Raw genomic sequence first — 24,284 nt, 5'->3', positions numbered from 1 at the left:
TTTACCTTATATATGCACAGCCTAAAAGGATTTTTAGCAACTGACATTAAGAAAAACTCATAAAGCCCTCATACTTTGAAGCAAATGGCATTTGTTCAATTACGGAAATATGCCACAATTCATGGGCTAAGATTTATCCAGGGTTGTTTTGTTGAAGAGCTGATGTTTAAGTTGATGTTAATGCTTCTCTAAATGGGACTTATTTCATTAGTCTGGGCTGAAAGAAGTCAGGTTCTTGACTTGCTCCACTGGGTCAGAGTTTGCTTCACTGGGACATCTGTCGGAAAAGAAATGAAGTCTCCACCAGGGCAAACTACAGAGTACATACCAGCTCTATTTTCCCACACATGTACGGTGCAGGGGGACCATTACACAGCACTGACCAAGCTCAGACATAAGTATGTTGCTTCAAAGCTCAAACTCTAGAAAAGGACCTCGGAAGTTACACCAAATCTGGTGCCTACAGTTGGTAATGATGCAGCCCTCTTGAAAAGAAGGAAACCTGGAGTTGCATCTAAGGAAGTTCTGCTCAGAATTGGCCCATTAAAATTCATCAGCCTAACTTAGCCATGCTCATTAATTTCAATGGGTCTACTCTGAGTATGACTAGCAATGGCTATACCCACTGGGCTCCACAGAGTGTGGTATTAATTGTCTTAGATTCAGATTCAGAAGAATTCCACTCAAGGGGCGCTCCTGCCAATAGAGGTGGAAGGAGTGACTTTTGTCAATTCGCTATTCTTGTGCCCTGCAAAAATCTGCTCTGGAGAACTTGGGGACTTATTGTAACGAGGGCAGGGGGCTGCAGGGGGAGAGGAAAAGTTTTTAAGTTAATAAAATGTAGAATTTAGAAGCAACAATTTAAATGCATAATAAGCTGACTTCAAGCTGCTTTTCATATGCAAATACCAACATTACTCGAAACCTGACAATCATCTCTCAGAGTCCAGAACAATGAAAGGCACTTTTGTGAAAAGATTTGATCTGCCACATTTTACCAGCTATAGAAAAACTCTCAAGGGGGCAGAGGAGAGTGCTGTCCTCTCACAAATATGAGCATTAAACATACTGATGTATTGTGATTCAGTGGTTTTTGCTGTTCACGAAAGCTTAAACCATAATAAATCTGTTAGTCTTTAAGGTTCTATAAGGCTTTCATTGTTTTTTGCTGGAAGAGACATAGCTACCCCACTAGAAACCATAAAAAACTACGAAAAAACACTTCTCCCTTAATACATGCACACATAGGTTTTATGTGTATGCCTCCTTTCCGCAGTTCAAACTATGCTCAAGGCAGCTTGCAACATGAAGAAGACACAGAACTACAGTGGTACCTCAGGTTAAGAACTTAATTCATTCTGGAGGTCCGTTCTTAACCTAAAACTGTTCTTAACCTGAGGTACCACTTTAGCTAATGGGGCTTCCCGTTGTCGCCACACGATTTCTGTTCTCATCCTGAAGCAAAGTTCTTAACCCTAGGTACTATTTCTGGGTTAGCAGAGTCTGTAACCTGAAGCGTCTGTAACCCAAGGTACCACTGTATAACGTAACAAAAGTAGTCATAAACGATAAAAAATACTGTACATAGCCAAACTGAACAATTTCCACATAAATCACAAGATTCAAAACTAAGATACACAGACCAGCAGAAACAACAACAGCACCCCAGTTGGAGATGTCAGAACACAGAATTTGTAAGTGTAATCAGCACTTTGCCTAGTTGGACATCCTAGAAAATGATAATTCCACAAAGGGCATTAGCAGTTTCCCTGCAGTACTGGCTGTTCAGACACAAGCTGGTGTAGCACTGTGATTGAGGGAGCTATACATCTGTAACCTCCTGATTCAAATGTCACCTTGGCCATGACCTCACCCAATGGACTTAAGCACATTCTTCTCCCTCAGCTTCAATATCCCTTTCTGCAACGAGTGGGGATATAATAATACAGACTTGCCTTGAGGGATCATCATCATCATCATATTCCAGAGCAGAGATAAAGCACAATGAGAAAGCTAATCTATTCTGACACTTCCACTATCAGGCTATTTCCAGGACTACTTGGCAAAAGTGATCTTCATGCCCACCTGCCTGCTAGCCCAACACATTTTCTACGATTTACCCCTGCATCCATTCCTCTCCCTTTCTGCCGTTGCTTCCCTTGCACAAAATTCTGGAGCAGGAGTAGGGGACCCCCCAACTCCCATCTGCATGGCCACGAGTCATGGGCGATGGGAACTGCAGTCCAGAACTTTGATGGCGCTATATAAATGATACACAACCTGAACCAAATCTAGCTGCAAAAGACAAGACCAAAAAAAGATTCTGCAATAGCAATACAGGCATTTGACTATAATAGTACCTGTCAATGCTAATTGCAATACAATTTATCACAGATCACACAGCAACGCGGTGGAATGCATAATCGCTTTATTAAGAGGTTCAAAGCCAATAAAATAACACACATAGATACACTGAATATGCATTGAATGGTCCATCAAGCCAAGAGCAGTTTTAAAAACAAATGCCCTATTCTGTATTAACTAATGCATAAAATACCAAACAAGATCATGCAAAATCCTAGTTGGCACCTATTCAGGACCCTGCCGCTGATTTTAATTAACCTTATTTCATTTTGAAATGTACAAACAAACCTCTTCTCAGGCTAATTTAAATTCATCTATTTCATAAGGCCCCTTCCCCAATAGTTATTTCAAAGGCATCTGGTTTTCTTAAATAAATATACCATGGGGGTTAGGCATGTTACATTTATGTTGCACCCTTCCATCAGGGGGACATGGATTTCTCTGAACATCACAAATATGCAGTTTATCCTCCTATCAGGGGGTATATAAGAGAGAGACAGACAGACAGACAGACAGACAGACAAAGAAACAGATTGGTCCAAGGTCACACGAGCTTCATGGCCGAGTTGGAATTTAAAGAGAGCCTGTGGCCCTCCAGATGTTGTCAGGCATCAACTAGTATCAGCCCCAAGCAGCATGATCAATGGTCAGGGATGAGAAGAGCTGCATCCAACAACATCTGCAAGGATGGGATGGGGCACAGATTCCACACTGCTATTCTTGCTACTATGGAACCTCTTATTAAAGGAAATTTGACTAAACAAAAGTTTAAACCAGGGATAGGGGGCCTGTGGCCCTCCAGGTGTTGTCCAACTCCCATGAGCCTCAGCCAGCATGCCCAATAGTCATGGATGATGGGAGTTGTAGTCCGGGAATATCTAGACAACCAGAGATTCCCCATCCCTAGATTAAACACCAAGGCAGTTAATTTTTTTAATAAATACCAGGTGTCACCAGTCCAGAATACTCTGCAATGGCTGCCAGTGAGCTTACAGGCCTGATTCAAAGTGGTAGTACTAGCACCCAAAGTCCTAAATGACCTGGGACTCAAGTACCTAAAGGATCGACTCATCCAAAGTAAACTACCTTGGGTCCACAATCAACAAGGGAGGCCTTGTTGGAGGTGCTGCCTCTGGCTGCAGTCCATTTGGGGTTGGCCTGTGTCGGGGCCTTCTTGGTGGTGGTCCCCATTTGTGGAATGCCCTCCCTGGTAAAGTGTGTTACTGGGGTTGAGGAGAAATGTAATAATATTCCTGTTTACCCAGGCATTTGATGGCTGAAAGGTAATGGCTGTGCCAGCTGTGGGGGTATGTGATTGCTTTCCAATGTCCTAAAATGCTTTTAGATGGTTTTTTAAAATTATTTTGCAAAAAAAATTAGTTGGCTTTAAAATGGTTTTTTAAATGTTTTAAATACGCTTTTATTTTTCATTTTAAATTGTACTGTTTTAATTTTTTTATGTTTGTCACCCTGGGCTCTGACATCCACTTAAAAACAGTTTCACATTCTGTTTATAAATAACAGCTGTAGATGTTTGCCAGCATAAGAAATCAAGTGGATATGTGGGCACAATAAAAGAGGGAGAAAATATAGCAACCTGTTCCCTTGACCCTGGATCTGAGATATATTTATAATCAGCACCAGCTTTTCCATCCAACATTTCCATCCAAAGGTAAGATGCATTTGTGCCACACCTTTGAAGCAACATCTGGGAAAAAGTATTCTGGGATCTGTATTTTGTCAAGAGTGCTGGGAATTGTAGTTCTTTGAAGGGTAAACTACAGTTCCCATGGTTTTTTTTCCCCCAGGGGTTGCTTCAAATATATGTTGTGTACACAACCTACGACACTATTCCTCCCTACAGCAGGAAAAGGGGAAGGGTAGAAAAGGATGGCAGGCCATTAGTTTTGTGGTGAGGGCAGAGGAAAGAAGGTAGAGAAAGAAAAGGTGGGGGGCAGAACCAAAACATAATGCTTATTAAAAAGCCTTGGGAACCAGAATTAATGTATAACTATTTAATTTTTTTAAAACAACTGAGCTTGTTGAGAAAAAGATCAGCCAGGTTTTTTGGCAACATGCCTTGATTTTTAATCAGTATTTCCAAGGCTCTGTTTTCCTTAATATGCAGTGGAGATTAGTGTTCTGATTCTCTTCTTTTCTCAACGTGTGGAAAACTGCTTCCTCTGCAAAACAAAATTTTAACAAGGTCGTGGAAGATGAAACGCATCACCTAAAATGCAGCTCTGCCCTCAAAAAGTGGACTTTGACATTTGTGCCTTAATCCATGAGATGAAGTAAAAACAATTTTAAAAACTGAGAGCAGCAAACTAATAACCTAAATAAACAAGCAAACAAACAAACCAAACTGACCAGGCTGCAGCAGGTTCATGCTACAGTCCCTCACCAAAGACTCCTAAGCAAACTTAGTAATCATAGGATAAGAGGCAAGATGCTCTTATGGATATAGAATATGAAACAGTTAAAAGTTTATGGTTAAAGAATATGAAGCAGATAACATAATAAATGAATAGTTCTCACAACAGAGGCATGTAAAAAGTGGGGTCCCCCAAAGTTATATACTGTGACAAGACAGTGATCAGCACTGCGCAGGCCAGGTTTGCTGACGACTCCAATTCATTTAGGATGGTAAAAACAAAACAGGAACAGCAAAGAGCCCCAGAAGTATCTCTCCAAAATGGCAGAATGGGGATCAAAAAGGCAAAAACAGCTCAACCGAAGCAAGTGTAAAGTGGGATAAAAAATTCCTAGCTTCACTTATAGTGCTGATGGTGTCTGTGTTGGCAGCGGCAGGCCAGTAATGGGATCTGGGCATTGATTGAAATGTCTCTGTACTAATTCTGTGAAAAAGGCAACTTGAGGAACAATGAGAAGAGAATAGAAAATAGACCACAAATATCACAACACCTTTATACAAATCCATAATGCAACAACGCATGGAATACTGTGTACAGTTGGTGATGTGGTACAATTGGCTTCAGTTTAGTCAGGCTTTGTGGCTGTGGGGCTGTCACTTGGGCCTCTACAAGTGTTATAACTTGTGCATCTTTGCCCTTTGGTGTTAAGGAACAATTCAATTTAGCTTGCATTTAATGAGAAATTGCCTCATTCTTACTGCTCCAACCGCTGAAACACAGGTGCTCCTCAAAATTTGCACTTCTTCAAATTTTGCAAAGCAGTTCTCCAACCAAAAATGCATTACTTTAGGGGCATTTCCTAGCAAAAATGCATATACAGTGATACCTCGGGTTACATACACTTCAGGTTACATACGCTTCAGGTTACAGACTCCGCTAACCCAGAAATAGTGCTTCAGGTTAAGAACTTTGCTTCAGGATGAGAACAGAAATTGCATGGCGGCGGTGCAACAGCAGTGGGAGGCCCCATTAGCTAAAGTGGTGCTTCAGGTTAAGAACAGTTTCAGGTTAAGAACAGACCTCCGGAACGAATTAAGTACGTAACCAGAGGTACCACTGTATCCGTCAAAACGGCGTACCCAAATGTTTTGTACTGGGAGAAAAATCACACTAAAATGCTGATGAAGTTTCATGAGGACTTAAATAAATTACAATTTGCTGTGGAAATGTGGAGAAATGAGAAACTTGCACAATCGAAAGTGACAGTGTCATCGTTCCCTACTTTCCAGGAGCTGCACTTGCTCACAGATTAAATGCTCCGAGAAACATTCCTAGACTAAACTTGCTGTTGCTTGCCTAAGGAGGCACGGCTGATTAATGGAAAACACATTATTGTAATTAATTGCAAATCAAATTATATCACAAATGACTAACGATCGTGGCACAAAGGCCATGTTCATTAAAAATTTAACCTGCCACTATCAAGAAAGGTGTTTTTCTGCTCCTAGATGAGAAAAAATAACCCTGGCCTTAATGCAGATTAATTACCATCAAGACTGAGCATCATTTTGACCTTTTAAATAATCAATGTCCAATGAACATGACAGCCAAACTTTACATCTTTTGCCTTAAATAGCTGATAGAGAGTGAATAGTGGAGAAGGGGGAACTGCATTTCCTAAGAATGATGCAGACAGTTATGACATCCTAAGCACTAAACAAAGGTTATGTGGTTTCTTCCTACCACTCACCATCTTGGAACAATGAATTTTTATGGACAGACGCATCCCGTGAAATATGAGAGAAAGCAAGTGGAAGCATCTAAAGAACATAAGAAGCAACTGCTGGTTCAGTTGCAGAAGCCCATCTAGTCCAGCACCTTGTTCTCACAGTGGTCCCCAAGATGCCTATGGGAAGCAGGCAAGCAGGACAGAAACATGACAGCCCTCATCCCTCCTGCAGTTTCCAGCAACTGGAAATTCAAAACCATACTTTTACTCCATGAATTTGTCTAATACTCTATTAAAGCTCTCCAAGTTGGTAGCCACCGCTGCCTCTTGTAGAAGCCAATTCCATAGCTGAGCTATGCGTTGTGTGAACTACGTTCTTTTGTCCACAATCTTCCAACATTCAGCTTCACTGGCTATCCCCAAGTTCTTCTCTCTCTTTTTTAAAGCACTGCCCATGATCCCGAAGCAGTGTGACAGGTGGGAGTCCACCAACATGTACAGGGCCACAGGTTGCCCATCCCTGCTGGAAGGCCCCACTGCTCCATTCTCCTAAGCGACCACAGTGCCCATCTCTCACTCCTGCTAACAATTCCTCCATCTCCAGCCATCCTCAGCCTTAGCTGGGGTTGAGATGGGAAAACAACAAAACCTACCAAGCGATCTTCCCAGAAGAGGCATAGGCAAACTCCGGCCCTCCAGATGTTTGGGACTACAATTTCCACTATCTCTGACCACTGGTCCTGTTAGCTAGGGATGATGGGAATTGTAGTCCCAAACATCTGGAGGGCCAGAGTTTGCCTACGCCTGAATTAGAAAATGTACATTTCATGCTCCAGCTGTGCCGTTTCCTCCCCAGGGAGATAGGATTTTCTGCAAGTATCCACAGAGATACTGTACTGGCATACCTTCTCCCTTCCCAAGGACAGTAATTACCATAACTTTCTGAATAGCAGAAACAAAGGGGCAAAAAACAAGGCTGGACATAGCATTTGTAAAAATCAATTTTCCTTGTATATCTGCTGAGGTTAAGGATTCACCTTTCACACACTTGGAAAGTATTCAGCGCAGCACCGTCTGAGATCAGCTATTAAGATTCTGCAGGTATGAGAACAATAGATTGCCCCTGTTTTCCACAGGGATCTCCACAGTCCCTGCCATTAGACACTTTTATACCATTTGTCTCTGCTTGGGTCAAAAGAAAGGTCTCCGAAACTCACACTTAGAATTCAGAGCTCAGAGTTAACGCTTGCCGGAGCTTCCCCTTCGGAAAGGGGCATCTGCAAAACAGCAGGCAATGAATCTGCCAATCTGAAGTCGCTGCTATGTTGACAAGCAAGGTGAAATGGCTTCCCAAGGTAAATGTGCCACCGGAAAAAGGGCAGAACAATCCTAGGAGTGCAAATACTGAAGCTCTGTTAATAGAGCCTGGATGCTCCTTTAACACGCTAGCCAATCTGACGAGTTTACATTTTGCCCTTGGGATGTCTTCCCATCTTCTGCAGTTGCATTTTTAAAATGCCCCCCCCCCCCAAGCAGCATGTAAACAATTCTGTGCCTGCCTACTCAGGAGTCAGTTGCACTGAGATTAAGACTATTTACTCCCAGGTAAGGGCATATGAGATTGCAGGCTTATACCAAGTCAGACGACCTACCTACTGTCTGCACTGTTCTACAATGGCTGGCAGCAGGTCTCCAAGGCTTCAGACACGGGTCTTTCCAGCACTGCTTGCAGACCCCAAGATTTCACCTGGGTCCTTTGACATGCAAAGCCCATGCTCCGAGCTACAGACTCACTGGGGTTGTGCCAGCCCAAACCACCCCCACCCCCCACTTTTGAATATTCAGGTTATCAGTAAGCACAATTACCGTGGGAACTTTTTTTTAAGCATTAGATCAAGCCATACCTCTACCAACCTAGAGTGTTGCCTACATCATTCCCCTAATCAGAAGCTTGTGTCGCTTCATGCCATGCTGCCATTAAAAAATGTTAATGAGAACAGCCTTTTCTAGCTTTATTGTGTACTCTGGAGATTGCACGGACACTTGATTTAATTTGCCTCAACGTTTATTTATGCATTCCTTCCTAACGAATCTGCACTCTTCATTTAAAATATTCAGGAGACAAACATTAATAAATGGAGGCCTAGATATTGGACAATATTCTCGTCTTGCATAGCAATTCTGCAGCCCAGTGCAAATGGCTGTAGTTATGCCAGACACAGCTGGTTGGGATCCTTGGCAACACCACTAGGTAAAGGGAAAGGGACCCCTGACCATTAGGTCCAGTCGTGACCGACTCTGGGGTTGCGGTGTTCATCTCGCTTTATTGGCCAAGGGAGCCGGCGTACAGCTTCCGGGTCATGTGGCCAGCATGACTGAGCCGCTTCTGGCGAACCAGAGCAGTGCACGGAAACGGTGTTAACCTTCCTGCCGGAGTGGTACCTATTTATCTACTTGCACTTTGACATGCCTTCGAACTGCTAGGTTGGCAGGAGCAGGGACTGGGCAACACCCTGGCAACACCACTAGCAATGTCAAAAAACAGAGTAAGGGAAGGAAGAGGTATAAAAAGGTAAAGGTACCCCTGACCATTAGGTCCAGTCGTGACCAACTCTGGGGTTGCGGCGCTCATCTCGCTCTATGGGCTGAGGGAGCGTTTGTCCGCAGACAGCTTCCGGATCATGTGGCCAGCATGACTAAGCTGCTTGTGGCGAACCAGAGCAGCGCACGGAAATGCTGTTTACCTTCCCACTGGAGCGGTTCCTATTGATCTACCTGCACTTTGACGTGCTTTCGAACTGCTAGGTTGGCAGGAGCAGGGACCGAGCAACGGGAGCTCACCCCATCGCGGGGATTCGAACCGCCGACCTTCTGATCAGCAAGTCCTAGGCTCTGTGGTTTAACCCACAGCGCCACCCGCGTCCCTAGGAAGAGGTATAGGGGGACCCAAAACAGAAAAAGAGAAGAAAAAAATTAAGGGGAGGAAAGCTGGTGTGGCACTTGCCATCAGCAACTCATCCAGGTCTAGCCCTGATTCTTGCTTGTTGCATTGAATTGTTTGAAAACGAATACTTGAAGGCATTCAAGTAATGATGAACGGCCCTTGCTTGATCTGCAAGCTTTTAACCTCAGAGTTGCAAAGAACTCTTTAATGGACAGGATGGAATGATAGCTACATTTTCTTTTCTGTAGGAAAAAAAGGTTAGGTGTTGATGCATGTATTTGATATGCACATTATTAATTCTTTCATTTATGAAATGTTTCCTATATGGGGCATCTCAAAGTGATTTATAGTACACTTGGTAGAAAACTGCTGTAAACAAAATAGTTTCACTCTTCAAAACATATTATAAAAGAGATTATAGACAGAGTACAAACTTTCCAAGGACTCTACTTTAAATCATTGGCTTTTGTGTTTTAACTTCTGGTTTGTACAAACTTTTTTACATCCTTTTTTTCTCCCAAAAAAGAATCCAAAAATAACAGTAACTAAAATAAAACAATGAAAGTCAGTATATAAAACAAACAGGAAACAGTATCCAACACCGATAATAAAATTAGTGCCATACAAGTACGGTAAATAATGCAAGTGTCATGTGTTGGGATCTTTACTCTTCCATTACAAAGTACAGAAAATTTGCCTTCAGTTGGGGATCTGTGCTTCTGGTTGTATCATACAGAAGGGAAATGTTTTCAGTTTCTAGATAACACATATCTTGTCATTTCTTGTACTACATTTAGTTCTATAATCCAAAAGGTTTTTATTTTAGTACTGTGCAACTATGTTTAAAATTGACTCCGCTTCTCTTTCACCTCAAACAGAACATGTTTTGATTATATATTTTGCTCTGTCAATATGAAACAAGTTAACATGGATAAATTGTTCCAAATAAATTTTCCTTTAAATTAGCATGGATTAATGGAGCACATGTATTTTTGAACAGCCACTCTGTTGCATTATCAGATGTTGTTTCATAAGAACTTCCCCCCCATTTTCAAACATTTGGATGTCTGGATGGCATATATGGATTTGTATGTGTAAATTAAGATGGATTTAGTGATATTTATTATACTGTTAACACAAGGTGACAGAATTACCGCTCCCTCTTCCCTGTTTTTTCCCTTTTTTTCTTTAGACATTTGCAATAAACATTTTTAAAAAAAAAAAAATCCAATTTTTTATGCATGCTGCTTGCCAGTCTTCTCTTTTAAATTTAGATAGAATTGTATAGAGTTTTAAAACCAACTTTCTCTGAGCATTCTGTAACAAGAGATTTTTGAATGGAATTTTAAGACAAGGAATTCCATATTTTGTTAAAAGTTGTTCTCTTGCGGGTCTTATTTGGAAAGATGGAAGGTATGTCTGATTCAGTAGATTACTGCTTGATCTTAAGCAACTTTGTGTCCTTGGTTTATCCAATCTTTAAAATGAAGAATGTTTCACCAGATTGAGCCATTAAGTATATTTTGTAGTTGACTTCCTATAAACTGATTTCTGTAGTCAAAGGTAAGGGGAAACATTTCTGGAGAAAAGTTTTTGAAAACACATGCTCCAAACTTTAAGCATGGCTTTTGTAAACATAAGATTGGTTTCCTTTTTTAAATAAAAACAACTGGTGGGGGGTGAATACTTTCTGACACTTAATTTTGGAAACAAGAAGTGATTATTTAACAGAATCACCTTATAAATCTACACAAATGATCAACTTTTAAAAAGGTAAAATACATTCCAAGTTAGTAACAGGTAATTAGTGTAAAAATATGTGGTTGGGGTCCTAAAATAAAAGGCATAAAAATCAAACCCTAGCAGTATGATTCAGAAGATGTCTTCAAACAGCATTTCTGTCATTCATTTTTAGGATTCACTGGTTATTTCTCGTTTCCCTTTTCCTCTGGCAATAATGAAAACTGCTTACTAACTTCCCCAAACTTGTACCAGAGTTTACTATTAATAAAGGAATGTACTGGGATGACAAACTAATAAGCTACAACTACGTATGTAGACAAAAGCTGATGACACCTTCACAATAAAAACCCAATGCAATTCAGTTGATCACAGTCAAACATGAGTGTCCACTTCTGTTGAAACATTCTATTCCTATTACACACTTCATTCTTCACAATGGAACAATCAAGCAGATGTTTCCTACTTTTGAAGTAGAACAGGTGGCTAGACAGAAATTGTGTGTGAATGTGTTGTAGAGGTTAGTGTCAGACAGGGACCTGGGAGACCAGGGTTCAAATCCCACTTGGTCATGAAGATCACTGGGTGACCTTGGGTCGGTGACTGCCTTCCAGCCTAACATACCTCAAGGGGTTATTGTAGGGATTAAATGAGGAGTGGGGGATGGGGAGGGAGCAAGCACACCACCTTCCTGAACATTTGTTAATTATTATATATTAATTGCATAGGGGGACGCGGGTGGCCCTGTGGTCTAGACCACTGAGCCTCTTGGGCTTGCTGATCAGAAGGTTGGCGGTTTGAATCCCCGCGATGGGGTGAGCTCCTGTTGCTCGGTCCCAGCTCCTGCCAACCTAGCAGTTCGAAAGCACGCCAAAAAGTGCAAGTAGATAAATAGGTACCGCTTTGGTGGGAAGGTAAACAGTGTTTCTGTGCACTGCTCTGGTTTCAGTGTTCCGTCACCAGAGGCAGCTTAGTCATGCTGGCCACATGACCTGGAAAAACTGTCTGCAGAGCGGACAAACCCCAGAGTCGTCTGCAACTGGACTTAACTGTCAGGAGTCCTTTACCTTTACCTTTTTTTAATTACATGATCACCTGCAAAGTGCTATATAGTACAACATAAAACACAAAGACTTGCCCAAAGGTTTGCAATCTCATCCAGCAAAGAAAAGAAAGAGAGAGGGTGATTGAAGACAAAGATGGAGAGAGGCACACGAAATCTAGACACCTTGTGATGCAGGATTTCAAAACACTTTATTTAATCATATGCAAAAACTAGTGAAGTTATTTTCAAAGGCAGCTGTTCCAACATCGGAACTGGCATAATACCAACTGACTGCAGCCTAAATACCTTCAGACCAGCCGTGTAAAGAGCACGTTCATATTAGTGGTTAGAAACACAGCAAGGTCATGTCTCTTCACACACACACACACACACACACACACACACACACACACACACCAGCTGCTGTTCAAGCTGCATTTGCAATGAGATGTTCCCATTAGAAAGGGCACAGGGATGTCCTCACTCGACCGCCATGACCTTTTCGGTCTCCCCGCCTCTGAAACTCTCCCTGAACTCCTATTCATAAAACTGTCATCTGAGTCTGTGTGACAGCAGTTAGGGTATGTTCACATTATTCTGCATTTGTGGTTGTTGTTTTTTTAAATGGATTGAAACTGGTTTGTGGCGGGGAAACACCACATCGAATGACAGCATTTGTCAAGAAACTCCAGGATTGATATGGATTGCAGCTAGCGGCATGTAAATTTGGCTTCAAAGATTAGCAGTGGTAGCGCACTGGGTGGGAAGCAAACAGTTCCGTGAACATACCCTTAGATATGAAAAGAGAAGTCAAATCATCGACCAAATTGGGAATGCAAGACTGCTCTAAGTATGCCAGGCTAGAGAACTGCTTTGAACCAGTTTCTGGTTTCAAGTTCTCTTTAACCAGTAATCTCATTTGTCCTTTAAAGTTAATCTTTAATGTTCTCTTTGCACCCTCAGCATTTTTATAAGGTGGAAACTCAAAACTAATTGGATTTGTCAAACAAACCCATCACCGTGTAGCAGTTTTCTGAAGCAGAGCAAGTGTTTGTGGCTACTGTTCCGTCATTCTGGGCCAAACCCTATTAAAATAATGGCATTGTTTCGACAGAATTTTGGCTTTCGTTTTATATCAGAGAGATGCGATCAACGGTCAGAGAGAGAGAGAGAGAGAGAGAACACATGTGTGTGTGTGCATGCATAAACACACTCTTTCTTTTGTCTGGGTTCCTGGGCCTTTCCTGCAGCTGTTAACTCTCCAAGATAAACAATAAAGGAAAGAATGCCTTCAAGGATACTCTCTGTAAGGGTATGGGGGGGGGTGTGCTCGAGAGCAATCAGGCAAATGCCTCCCTGGTCGGCTGTAAAGCCTTGTTATTGGTGCCAAAAAACCTTCACCATGCAGAGCACCACTATTCCGTGGCTCCCTCATTCACTGGCAGAATCTGAGAGTGGGCGGTCCTTAAACCTTCCCCAGCAGAGTAGTTTTTTGACGCCCAGTCTGCGCTTCCCCTCTCTGCGCGGAAGCTTACTGCGCAAGGAGGGCGTGGGTAACGGAGGACCCCTCTCCTCCCCGCTTTGCCCAGGCAAGGTGTCCTGGCACCGCCTCGCCTCCCCCCCGAGCCCTGCAGCTCCTCTCCGCTGGAGGCGTGGTTACTCTCCTCCGCTGAGGAGGTGCTGCTTCCCATGATCTTTGGGGGCTCTCTATAATCCATCCGGCTTTTCCCCTCTCGCCCCTGAGCCGATGGCAGTTCCCTGACACTCTCCATTAAATGGTTAATCCCACAGTCTGCCTCTTATAAAATCAAAGAAGTATCCTCCCAGCCAGCCCAGTTGAAGCAAAGTTTCCACAATGAGACGGTGACAATATTATACCTTGAGGAACATATTCACATTGGAGACTTATGAAACATTTGCAAAGGGAGCTATTTTTAAATAGCTGAATTCTTACAGGGAAGCAAAATCACAGAGGCTGAATTCTGGAGCATTTAAGAGACAATAATCCAAGTCCTCATTACCTGCAGACAATATTAAAACTTGCAAACACACGGCCCTGCAAGGAAAACCCTGCACTTGAGTGGGACATAACAAATAGCAGGCGCTCAACAAGATCTGGCAATATCTTCAAAACATTTGCCTTGCACATCTTGCTAGTTTTCTTGTGGTGAAATGCCATCCAGCACACAGCTAGAGATGTGACCCAAGCTGTAGGATAATAAAAGAAGTCCAATCTTGTGCAATTTAAATATGCAGTGCATTTTGAAGCCTATGTTCAATTTATGCTAAAAGCTGAGCATTAAAAAAGGGGGGGCAGCAGACGAAAAAAGAAAACAAGATAAGTGATACATTACCAAGCTTTTGTTCCATTTAACTCTGCAATTTGGTTTTAAGAAGTGCATTTCTTAAAGAGGAATGACCAAATGCTCACATATAACTACTCAGAACTAGATCTGAACCATGCAATTATGCCTCATTTGCTTTTCGTGGATTCTGTATCTTTTCAACCCTGACAATGATTCAAAGTATGTTTACTAAAAAATTAGTAACTAGACTAGTTCTAGTTCTCTTTCAGAAGCTACTAAGGATTAAAAAAATCTTCCCAAGCTAAGAGCAAGAAGTTTTTTCTCTCTCAATTTCTACTTGAGTGTTTTAACAGAGATATGACAGCAGACCCTAGGACAAAATTGGCAAGTGATTTGAATTCTTGGTGTAGTCCACTTTAGTCCAAATTTTACAAGGTGCCCTGCCACAAATTTAAAGGTCTGTTTTTAACAAAAAGCAAAAACCTGAGGCAGAGCAAACCAATGGCTCTTTTTCAAAGTTAGCAGTCCTCCTGACCTTAAGGTGAAAAAATGTAACTTGGCAACGACCCATGTTCTCCTGGACCTATCCCTAATGAAACTACTTTTGGCTGTATATACACAAGACCTTTAAAGCACATTCAAAATACATTTCGTCTCTCAAAGAACCCTGGGAACTGTAGTTTGTTAAGGGTACTGGGAATTGTAGGTCTGTGGGCTATGTGTGAACTACAATTCCCATAATTCTTTGAGGGTAGGCTTTGAATGTGTTTTATAGGTCTGGTGCATCCCCAGTCCTTGTCCTTTTCTATGCTGTGCTGTGTAATGGATCTGTGCAGCAACCCTAAATCCTATGATGAAACCATCCTATGATAAAACCATTTATGGGGTTGACACGGTGATCACATTGTCCAATCCCTATGTAGACAAAATAGCACCACACACACAGAAGGTATAAGCAAGTCTCTTTTCAGAAGTACAAAACCCCTTAAATAAATAAATAAATAAATAAATAAATAAATAAATAAATAAACCCCCAAACCTAAGCATGCTCAGTAACCATAAAATATTGACTGACCGTTGGGGGAGGGAGAGGGGGTAAAGACAAGAGAGAAAAAGAAATGGTAATGATGAGAGCAAGCTTGGCTGGCACCTTGAACAGCACTGCAACGTTCTGTTGCCGTTCCCAGTTGTTGCATTGAATTCTACAATGCAGTCAGTTCACACAAGGCAATTATGTTAAGACTGACCACAAGGAACTTTGATTCTCATCCTACACACCTGTTTGCTGGTACAGTGGTTCATAAGGTCAGACTCTTCGTTCAAATGTGTAAGGAGACTCTGCAAGAATAAATTAAATATTTCCCAGAATACACCCAGAGCAAATTACACCTGTGATCGGGAGGGTAGGGAAAACTGCTATGTATCTTGGTGAAATCCCCCCGGTGTTAAAATGTTCTAAATGAGATGAATTTACAAATAGCTACTGAGATTAATTTAGAAACAGCTTTTGGTAAATCTCTGAACCAAGCCCTTTAAAGGCCAGAACATGCCTTTTACATTGAAAGTAGAGACTTAAGACTATTTCTTACCAGTTGGCTTATTCACTCCAAGGAATCCAGCTTTCCCCAGAGTCTTAAAAACTTGGTGTGCTGGAAACTGTCCCTCTTCTTCCCATTTGTCCACAAATGGGTTGATTTCTTTGTCAATAATCTGTATTTTGAGAAGTGGGGGGGGGGGAGAGAGAGAGAGAAAGAGAAGAGTTCGGAAAGTTAAGCTTGTGCTATTTGGCCTGGCTGAGTCCGATTAGCTTCAGTGGACCTAAATAGGCTTAACACCAGATGCTACAGCTTAAATGAGATTGTGGCAGGGTGTGTGTGTCAGGCTTCTCATCTTAAATTGAAGCAAAGCACTTTGTTAACACCTAAGGACAGCTGACTTTTCCAGTTCTTGGGAGATTTCCCTCATCTTAATCACACTTTCAATTCAAATCAACAGCATCCTGTAGGCAGTGCTGGCTGGTGCCCACTGGGACTGGTAGGGCAGAAGGCAGGGAGCCCCACAGTAGATGGTGCCAAAGCCAACTTATTCTAAGTTTGCCCCTCCTCCTCCCCACTGAGTTCTACAAGGGCAATGTGGAGACTAAGCAGGAGAAAGCTAATAGACCCCATTTGCCCTAATGGACTAGCCTCCATGTGTTAGCTGGAGCTGATGGGAGTTGTAGTCCAAAGCATCTGGAGGGCAACAGATGGGGGAAGGTTGCTTGAGGGCCTGACAAATGGCAGCTCTTTCCCCACTTCTGACTAAGTCCCCTTTGGGGAACCACAGAAATTCACACACTCCTTTGTGAATCCTTTCTGCCCTGCGGGTGTATCGAAGCTACTTGGGAGTAAATGGAAAAATGGAGGCAGATAAACATATGAGATGAGAATTATTTTCCTCATGAATCTTGAAAGGTTCTGGAAACCAAGCCTTACGAGGAATGGTTGAGGGAGTTGGGTATCTTTCGCCTAGTAAAGAAGAGACTGAAATAGGATAGCCATCTTCAAATATCTAAAGGGCTGCCATACAGAAAATGGAGCAAGCTTCTTTTTCCCCCCTGCTCCAGAGGCTAGGACCCAAATCAATGGATTCAAGTTAAAATAAAGGAGATTCTGACTAAATATCAAGAACTTTCTGACAGTAAGAGCTGTTCAACAGTGGCTCAGACTCCCACAAAAGGTGGTGGACTCCCCTTCCTTTGAGGTTTTTAAGCAGAGGTTGAATGATCTAGTTGAGATCATGTATGGTCCAGATGAGATTCCTGCATTGCAAGGGGTTGGACTGGACGACCCTCGGTTTCCCTTCCAACTCTACCATTCTATGGTTCTATTAACATGAGAAGGAAAACATTTTTTTTGTCAGAAAAAAGAATAATTTATTACAAACAGCTAAAACTATTACAGAGGTATGCAAGTCAGCATTCAGGTTACATATTCAGATGACGCACCAAAGTTTACAGGAAATGAGTTACTGATTCATGTGCAGTAGAGAATATTTTATCAGTGAACTTTGAAATCATTTCCCCTGTTTCTGAGGCTAGGTGTCATTGCTTATATAGCCAACACTGTAACACATTCACACATGGAAGAGGCGTCAGCAAGCTTGTGAAACCACAAGGTTACAAAAAATATTTTGGGGTAAAGAATCCTAAGAAGGCACAAAACCCCCATCAGCCAAATGAACACTGGGCTTAGTGGTCACAGAATGCAGATTGACAGGGCCAGAGAGACAGAAAACTGGAAAGTGAGACAGGAATGGCATGGCTGATATTCTGAACACTCCACCATTTTGTTGTAGGTTCCATTTGCAAAATTGAATCCCATATATAAACACACCATTGAAACACTCTTTAACAGGTTTCTTGAAATCTGCTTATAGCAGCAACTCAATTTTTGGTAAGAAGATTGAACAAGCCTAATTGCTGACCAGCACCTTTATTTGTATCCTGCCTTTCCTCCATAGAGCTAAAGATGACATTTGTAGTTCCACCACATCTCATTTTATCCTCACAACAATCAGTTCATATACCCTTAGGATTTTCTTCCTCTGACATCTAATAGAAATGTTAGTCTTTTTATGAGAAAGCTACTACTTTTCTGTTCAGTTTTGTCGTGAAAACTGGCTATATGCTAAAGTAAGGCAGAGATGAATGCAAAATCATTATGATAAAATAAGTGTGTTTGCTGTTTTTAATCTTTTCCCCCTCACCAGGAAAATAAGCAAATCTCATGGTGCAAAAATAGGCAACCATTTAATCTGGAAGTAAACACATCTACTTTCTAAACTGTCACGTGTTGACAAATCTATGTAGAGCTTCTCTGGAGATGTTCAGAAGAATATAGTTATTTCATGTCAATACACCCTATACCACTCCTTTAACATGACATTTTTGAAATGGATTAAACAGGGTTATTAATGACTGTCGTCTGTGCCAAGCGTTTGCCTTGTAATCAGCACAAACAAAAGGAGTCCTGGGCTTCCTTTTCCAGTGATGGTATCAACTCCGTGCAGGCTTCCACCATGGATATATATAAATATACACATTCCAGACAGTCAGATTGTTATTTGTGTGTGTGTGCATACTGAACTGCAGATGAACAGTGGCTGGAGTTTAGTAAGACTCGCTGGCCGCTGGTGCCTGTTGGACGTAGGGTGGGAGGCAGGGAGACGAACAGTAGGTGGCGCCAGAGAAAATGACAGGCAAATCCAACTAATTTTGTTTTTGTCGCTCCCCTCCCTATTGAGTTCTACAAGGGACAACACTGAGCCTATGGAGGAAGCTGACAATCAGTGCCATCCCTTGAACTAGTTGTAAGGAAGGACACAGGCTGGTGGTCAGACAGTGCCCTGTTCATCCTAGTGAACCTGCCTCCACAATCAGTGATCAGCTACATGGAACACAGTATAAATAAAAGTTGCTTTCTACATACATCTGTATCTGGGACTACGTGGGGGGGGGGGGCAGCCAGCAGGTATAAAACAGCTGCTCTCTGAAGTCTATAAAAGCCAAGAGAGCAGTTAGCAGTCTGAGTAGTTTTCTCCATCATGTTTGTAAGCCAGGATAGCTCATAAGTTTGGGCCTAAGGGCTGCATTCACCCTGCGGAGGGGCTACACAACTGCAGTAGGTATGGCCACAAACATTTTTGCACACGCTGCCCCCCTCAACTGATCCGTGCAAATCAAATAAGGAAGAGAATTATTGCTCCTTCCTTCTCATTAAATGAACAATCTGGTGACTGGGGAGGAACAACTCACATCCCTGTCAGAGTGCTGTAGCTATTTTTTATTTTTATTTTGCTGCCACCATTGCCAAAATCAGTGGGGTCTTTTTGGTTTATGAGCTAGCCTCTGGCTGGGTATTACTAACCTCAGCTGTAAGGTGTCGTGTCGCTTCGCCAGCTCCATGTTTACTACTGTCCCATCTAGTTCCGTCTAGAATGAGTCAAGGTACAAAACCATTTTTAAATATGGTAAAAATTACCATGAGATCACCTTTGGCACCTCATTTTTCATGCTGGGAAAAATAGGTCTGTGAAAAGTTCACTCTGGGGCAAAAGTGGAAGATTCCATACTGGAAAAACAAGAGAAAAACAAAAACAAGAAGCCCAGAATTGGTTACTGGTGATTACACCATAGGTGAATATCTTGAATCTTCATATTATATGAAAACATAGACCCCATCAGCAGCTGTCCCACAGCATTCTGCACCAGTCATGGCCTCCAAATGGTCCCCAAGAGCAAACAAATACAGAGTAGAAGTTCTAAACCAGGCTATATCTGGGATGAAATACAAACTACTGCAACTTGATAACATTATCTTGCCATAAAGCACTGTAGATTCTAATACGGCCATACCTTGGAAGTTGAACAGCCTAGTTCTCAAACATTTTGGCTCCCAATCAAAACCCAGAAGTGACTGTTCTTTTGGAAGCTGAACATCTGACGCGGCTTCCATGGCTTCTGATTGGCTACAGGAGCTTCCTGCAGCCAATCAGAAGCTGTGATGTGGTTTTTGAACATTTTGGAAATGTTCGGATTCCATTCAACTTCCAAGGTACAACTGTACTAGGATAGCTGGATCACAAACTTTGGCTTATGCTTCATGAAGGCAAAAGATGCTCCAGCCTCTTTCATCTCAAGATCTACTCTACAAACCTGGAGCATTAACCAATATTGAAGAGAAATTAGCAAACCCACCTTAATGAAATTCTGTGCTCATTCACATGCGTGCACAAGAACGTGTGGTTGTTCATGATTAGTTATTTGCCACAATACAGAATTATACACAATTCCTGTGGCAAAGGTGGTGCTCTCAATCGGGGGGGGGGGGGGGACATGCCTACTGGATCGGCTTCCTTTAGTTGTGCAAGGAACAAGACATGGATATGCATGGTTTTTATATTTCATTTCTGTCCAACGTTTCAAATAACAGTTAAGATAAAATAGTAAAGACAGCTGAATACCAATTGCCCTACATCTCTGTTACAAGTTACTTAAAAGGTAAAGGACCCCTGACCGTTAAGTCTAGTCGCGAACGACTCTGGGGTTGCGGTGCTCATCTCGCTTTACTGGCCGAGGGAGCTGGCATTTTTGTCTGCAGACAGTTTTTCCGGGTCATGTGGCCAGCTCTGGCGAACCAGAGCAGCAAACGGAAACACCATTTACCTTCCTGCCAGAGCGGTACGTATTTATCTACTTGCACTTTGACGTGCTTTCGAACTGCTAGGTTGGCAGGAGTTACTTAGTGGGCCTTAATGAAATCTTCCCTTGATCATAAGCCAAGCATGGGGTCATCTGTGCAAGACTTTAAAATCATCTGAGAAAGATTTTAAAATACACAATCTGGTGACCTTAGTTATTGATTAAAGGTCGGTTTTTAGGTTGCAATGGAAATGAAAAGCAACAAATGTTTTTTTACAAGTCCACTCAAGGTACTACTAAGTGTAGACAGAATTTATTTTCCAGAGTGGTTTAACAATCAGTCCTCCTTCCCATAAATCTCTAGGAATTGTATGTCTGTGAGAGGAACAGAAATCGCTCAACAACTTTCAGCACCCTTAAAAAGCTACATTTCCCAGAATTCTTTTGAGGGAAACTGTGGCTGTTAAAGTAGAGTAAGAGTGCTTTAGCTCTAAGATGCAGATGTAGCCTAATTAATTAATCCCTTAAGTATTATCCATAACTGTGGTATCCACTTTAGCTCCTGTATATATTAATACGACCAGTAGGGTGCTTAATTACATTTTGGGACCTAATAAATAGAGCACATTTGAGTTATTATATTAACAGTGCCTATAATGCCAGCGGGAGACAGCAAGGGAAAGACTTCCTCATAGCCTCATGACAAAATAATTCATGAAGACTGCTCTTTAATTAATGAGGAGAAAGATAGTAGGAGCAAAGAATGAGCAAAGAGCCAGACGTAGTTCTTTAATGATAACAGGGCAATTTTAAAAGCTAATATTAAGATCAATGACTGCCAGAGACAATAGTTATTTTTTCTACTTATATCAATAATCAAGAGGATAATCACTTTAAAAGGATCTTTTAAAAGTAATTTCTTGAATTCACTTCACAATACAGCATGTTTTTTCATTTATTATAAAGTCTGGGAATAATTCTAATAGAAGGCACTAAAAACTGCTTACAGTACCATCCCTATTCACGTTCAGAACAATGGAAACCAAACCCCTTAAGCTTCCCTTGTCAACCAACAGTATAATCCTACATATGTTTACATGGAAGTAAGTCCCATTAACTTCAACAGGGCTTACTTCCAGGTTAAGTGGGCATAGGATTTCCACCTAAATATGCAGGTGCTGCATATTAGATCCTGAAGCTGAGGCTCCAATACTTTGGCCACCTCACGAGAAGACTCCTTGGAGAAGACTCTGATGTTGGGAAAGATGGAGGGCACAAGGAGAAGGGGACGACAGAAGACGAGACGGTTGGACAGTGTTCTCGAAGCTACCAGCATGAGTTTGACCAAACTGCAGGAGGCAGTGGAAGACAGAAATGCCTGGCGTGGGGGGGGGCCCACAAGGGTGCGCATTGGAAGATGGCCGACAATACCATCTCTCCAACCCACACGGGATAATTAAGAGGCTGTTATGGGAGTAGGCAGTCTCCCTTGTTGCCCCAAGGAAATGGGGAACACTGCCCTTGCCTGCTGTGCCCATAAATCACCCCCTAATTCAAAAGAAGGGGGTGAGGGCCCTAGGCAGAATGCCCCCGTGTGGACCTCGGCTCTCCTGGACGCTGTCTCTGATCGCGCACTAGTTGCAGCAATTTGGAATAATTAATTACAAAAGAAGCAAATGCACATATTTCAAGTGAAGAAGGGGAGTGAAGTCTGCTAATTTAAGTGACCTCTGCGAAAAAAGACGATGGGCTGGAGAAACAGGAATATTTTACGATGAAGATACACCAAAGGCGGGGTATGTTGACAACGGGGCTGAATGGGCGGGGGGGAACCTTTTTTACTTTACTTCTATGTGATTTACAAGAACCCCTCCTCATTAGAACCGTCGGTTGAACTGACCCAAGCAGGATGATTAAGGTCTGTGTGGAGATAAACTTTAACCAAAAGTATGCTTTATGGAGACTGAAAAGCAATAAGAGCTTTTGGGAATGGCACAGCAATTAATTCGGAGTCGCCATCTTGCCAAAGGATTTATAGCCAGGAGGAAGAACGGATTTGTTTTCAGACTGCATTCCTAGAGAATCTCCTCAGAGGTTTTGAGAAAGGAGGCAGATTGGTGAAGATTAATGACGCTATGACTGTTTTGATGTATGGAAGTGATGTTATATGGAAAACCTCTGGATATGGCTACTGGATAAAAATAATAATATCCATGCAGGATTACAAACTGTTCTAACCAGCTTGCAGAGACTATCAGAGGTCACAAAGAGAAAGGAAAAATATATGAAAATAACAAGAAGAGATGTGGAAAAATAATAAGAAAGGACTGGAAAGTACTGTGAACATCATAAGGTTAGATTTGTGGACATTAAAACAGCAGTAAGAAGCAAGAAGTTGATTGGATCCCTTCGGAACTTGAAATATGGGTACCACCAACAAAAATTTAAAATTTGGCTGTGTAATTTGGAATTTATGTAATTTGGTTTGATTTGATGTGGTTGGTCAGTCCATGGGGTCATGAAGAGTCGGACATGACTAAACGACTAAACAAACAAAAATATCTCACTGCTGCCCATCATACACATAAATTAGAGGGAATCACCTGCAACTGCAGTCCTAATCCTAATTTATTAAATGGAAAAAGCAACAGGGCTGTTGGGCCATTGTGTTTAGTCCCTTCAAAAACACAGCATTTCCATACTATATAGAGAATGAGTACTCTGTTGTAAATCTGACCCAGAGAGTGCCTTGGATAACCACAAAAGCCTGCAGATTTCACCTGCCATAAAACCTCTCCACTTTTGGGGAACTGCTCTGAGGTCTTAGGTTTTCCCTCATAACTTTTACTCTCCAGGACAGGTTCCTTGGGCCTTTCCCCATAAAACTATTTATTTATATTAAAAGTTATATGTTGCTTTCCATTTGTATGATCCTTCGAAAGAACTAGTAAAATGTAAAAACAATATATAATGAAACACAATCAGATAATCATCATGATGCAGCTGAATAATCTGTTGAAGTACTACAGCAAGCCGGGAATAGAAGATAGTACAGTCTTGATTGCAAGACAGTACATCTATAATGTGGGCACATAAGAAAACCCAGTGTGGAGTAGTGGTTGGAGTGCTGGACTAGCACCTGGGAGAGCAGGGTTCAAATCCCCACTCAGCCATGAAGCCCACTAGGTGTCCTTGGGCCAAATCACTGTCTCTTTGCCAAACCTACCTCACAGGGTTGTTGCAAGGATAAAGTGAAGAGAGGGAGAAGCTTGTATACCACTTTGAGCTCTTACAAGGAAAGGCAGGGTATAAATGTGGTGTCTTTTTAAGCCTCCCGGGCCAGAGGGTTCCATTCCCTCAGTCCCACAGCCACCACGCATCAAAAAGGCCCCTTTTCATGCCACAGTCAATTGTTCACAGGCTTATGAGCCTGCTATCGTCAAACATGTCACAGCAATTCCTTCAAATACCACAAGCTCGTGTATCTAAATCTTTTCCACACAGTGTGATTGGGTCTAAGAAGGACGTAAAATGTACTTGCATGTATTGTGCCTTTGTTGTGATGACAGATTGAGGTGACGGGGAAGGGAAAAACAGAGC

At 42.0% G+C, this 24,284-nt stretch overlaps 1 protein-coding gene and 1 long non-coding RNA gene across 2 annotated transcripts in view; both read right to left on the bottom strand.

Annotated features, from left to right (window-relative positions):
* LOC310828201 (putative acyl-CoA dehydrogenase 6) overlaps nt 1-24,284 on the bottom strand; it is a 50,443-nt gene that overhangs the window by 23,364 nt on the left and 2,795 nt on the right. The window contains exon 2 of the mRNA XM_083705373.1: nt 16,093-16,213. Within this exon, the coding sequence (XP_083561499.1) occupies nt 16,093-16,213 (121 nt within the window). The remainder of the gene's footprint in view (nt 1-16,092; nt 16,214-24,284) is intronic.
* LOC310828272 lies at nt 4,169-16,074 on the bottom strand. The gene is made up of 2 exons (XR_014556807.1): nt 15,782-16,074; nt 4,169-4,547 (listed from the first exon to the last, which is right to left on the bottom strand). It is a non-coding gene; the product is annotated as an uncharacterized lncRNA (long non-coding RNA).

Source organism: Podarcis gaigeae (assembly GCF_964106915.1).
Source record: "Podarcis gaigeae genome assembly, chromosome: 12".
NCBI classification, from domain to species: domain Eukaryota; kingdom Metazoa; phylum Chordata; class Lepidosauria; order Squamata; family Lacertidae; genus Podarcis; species Podarcis gaigeae.
Note: the sequence above shows the minus strand (reverse complement) of the source record. Positions and strands in the feature narration are given on the sequence as shown.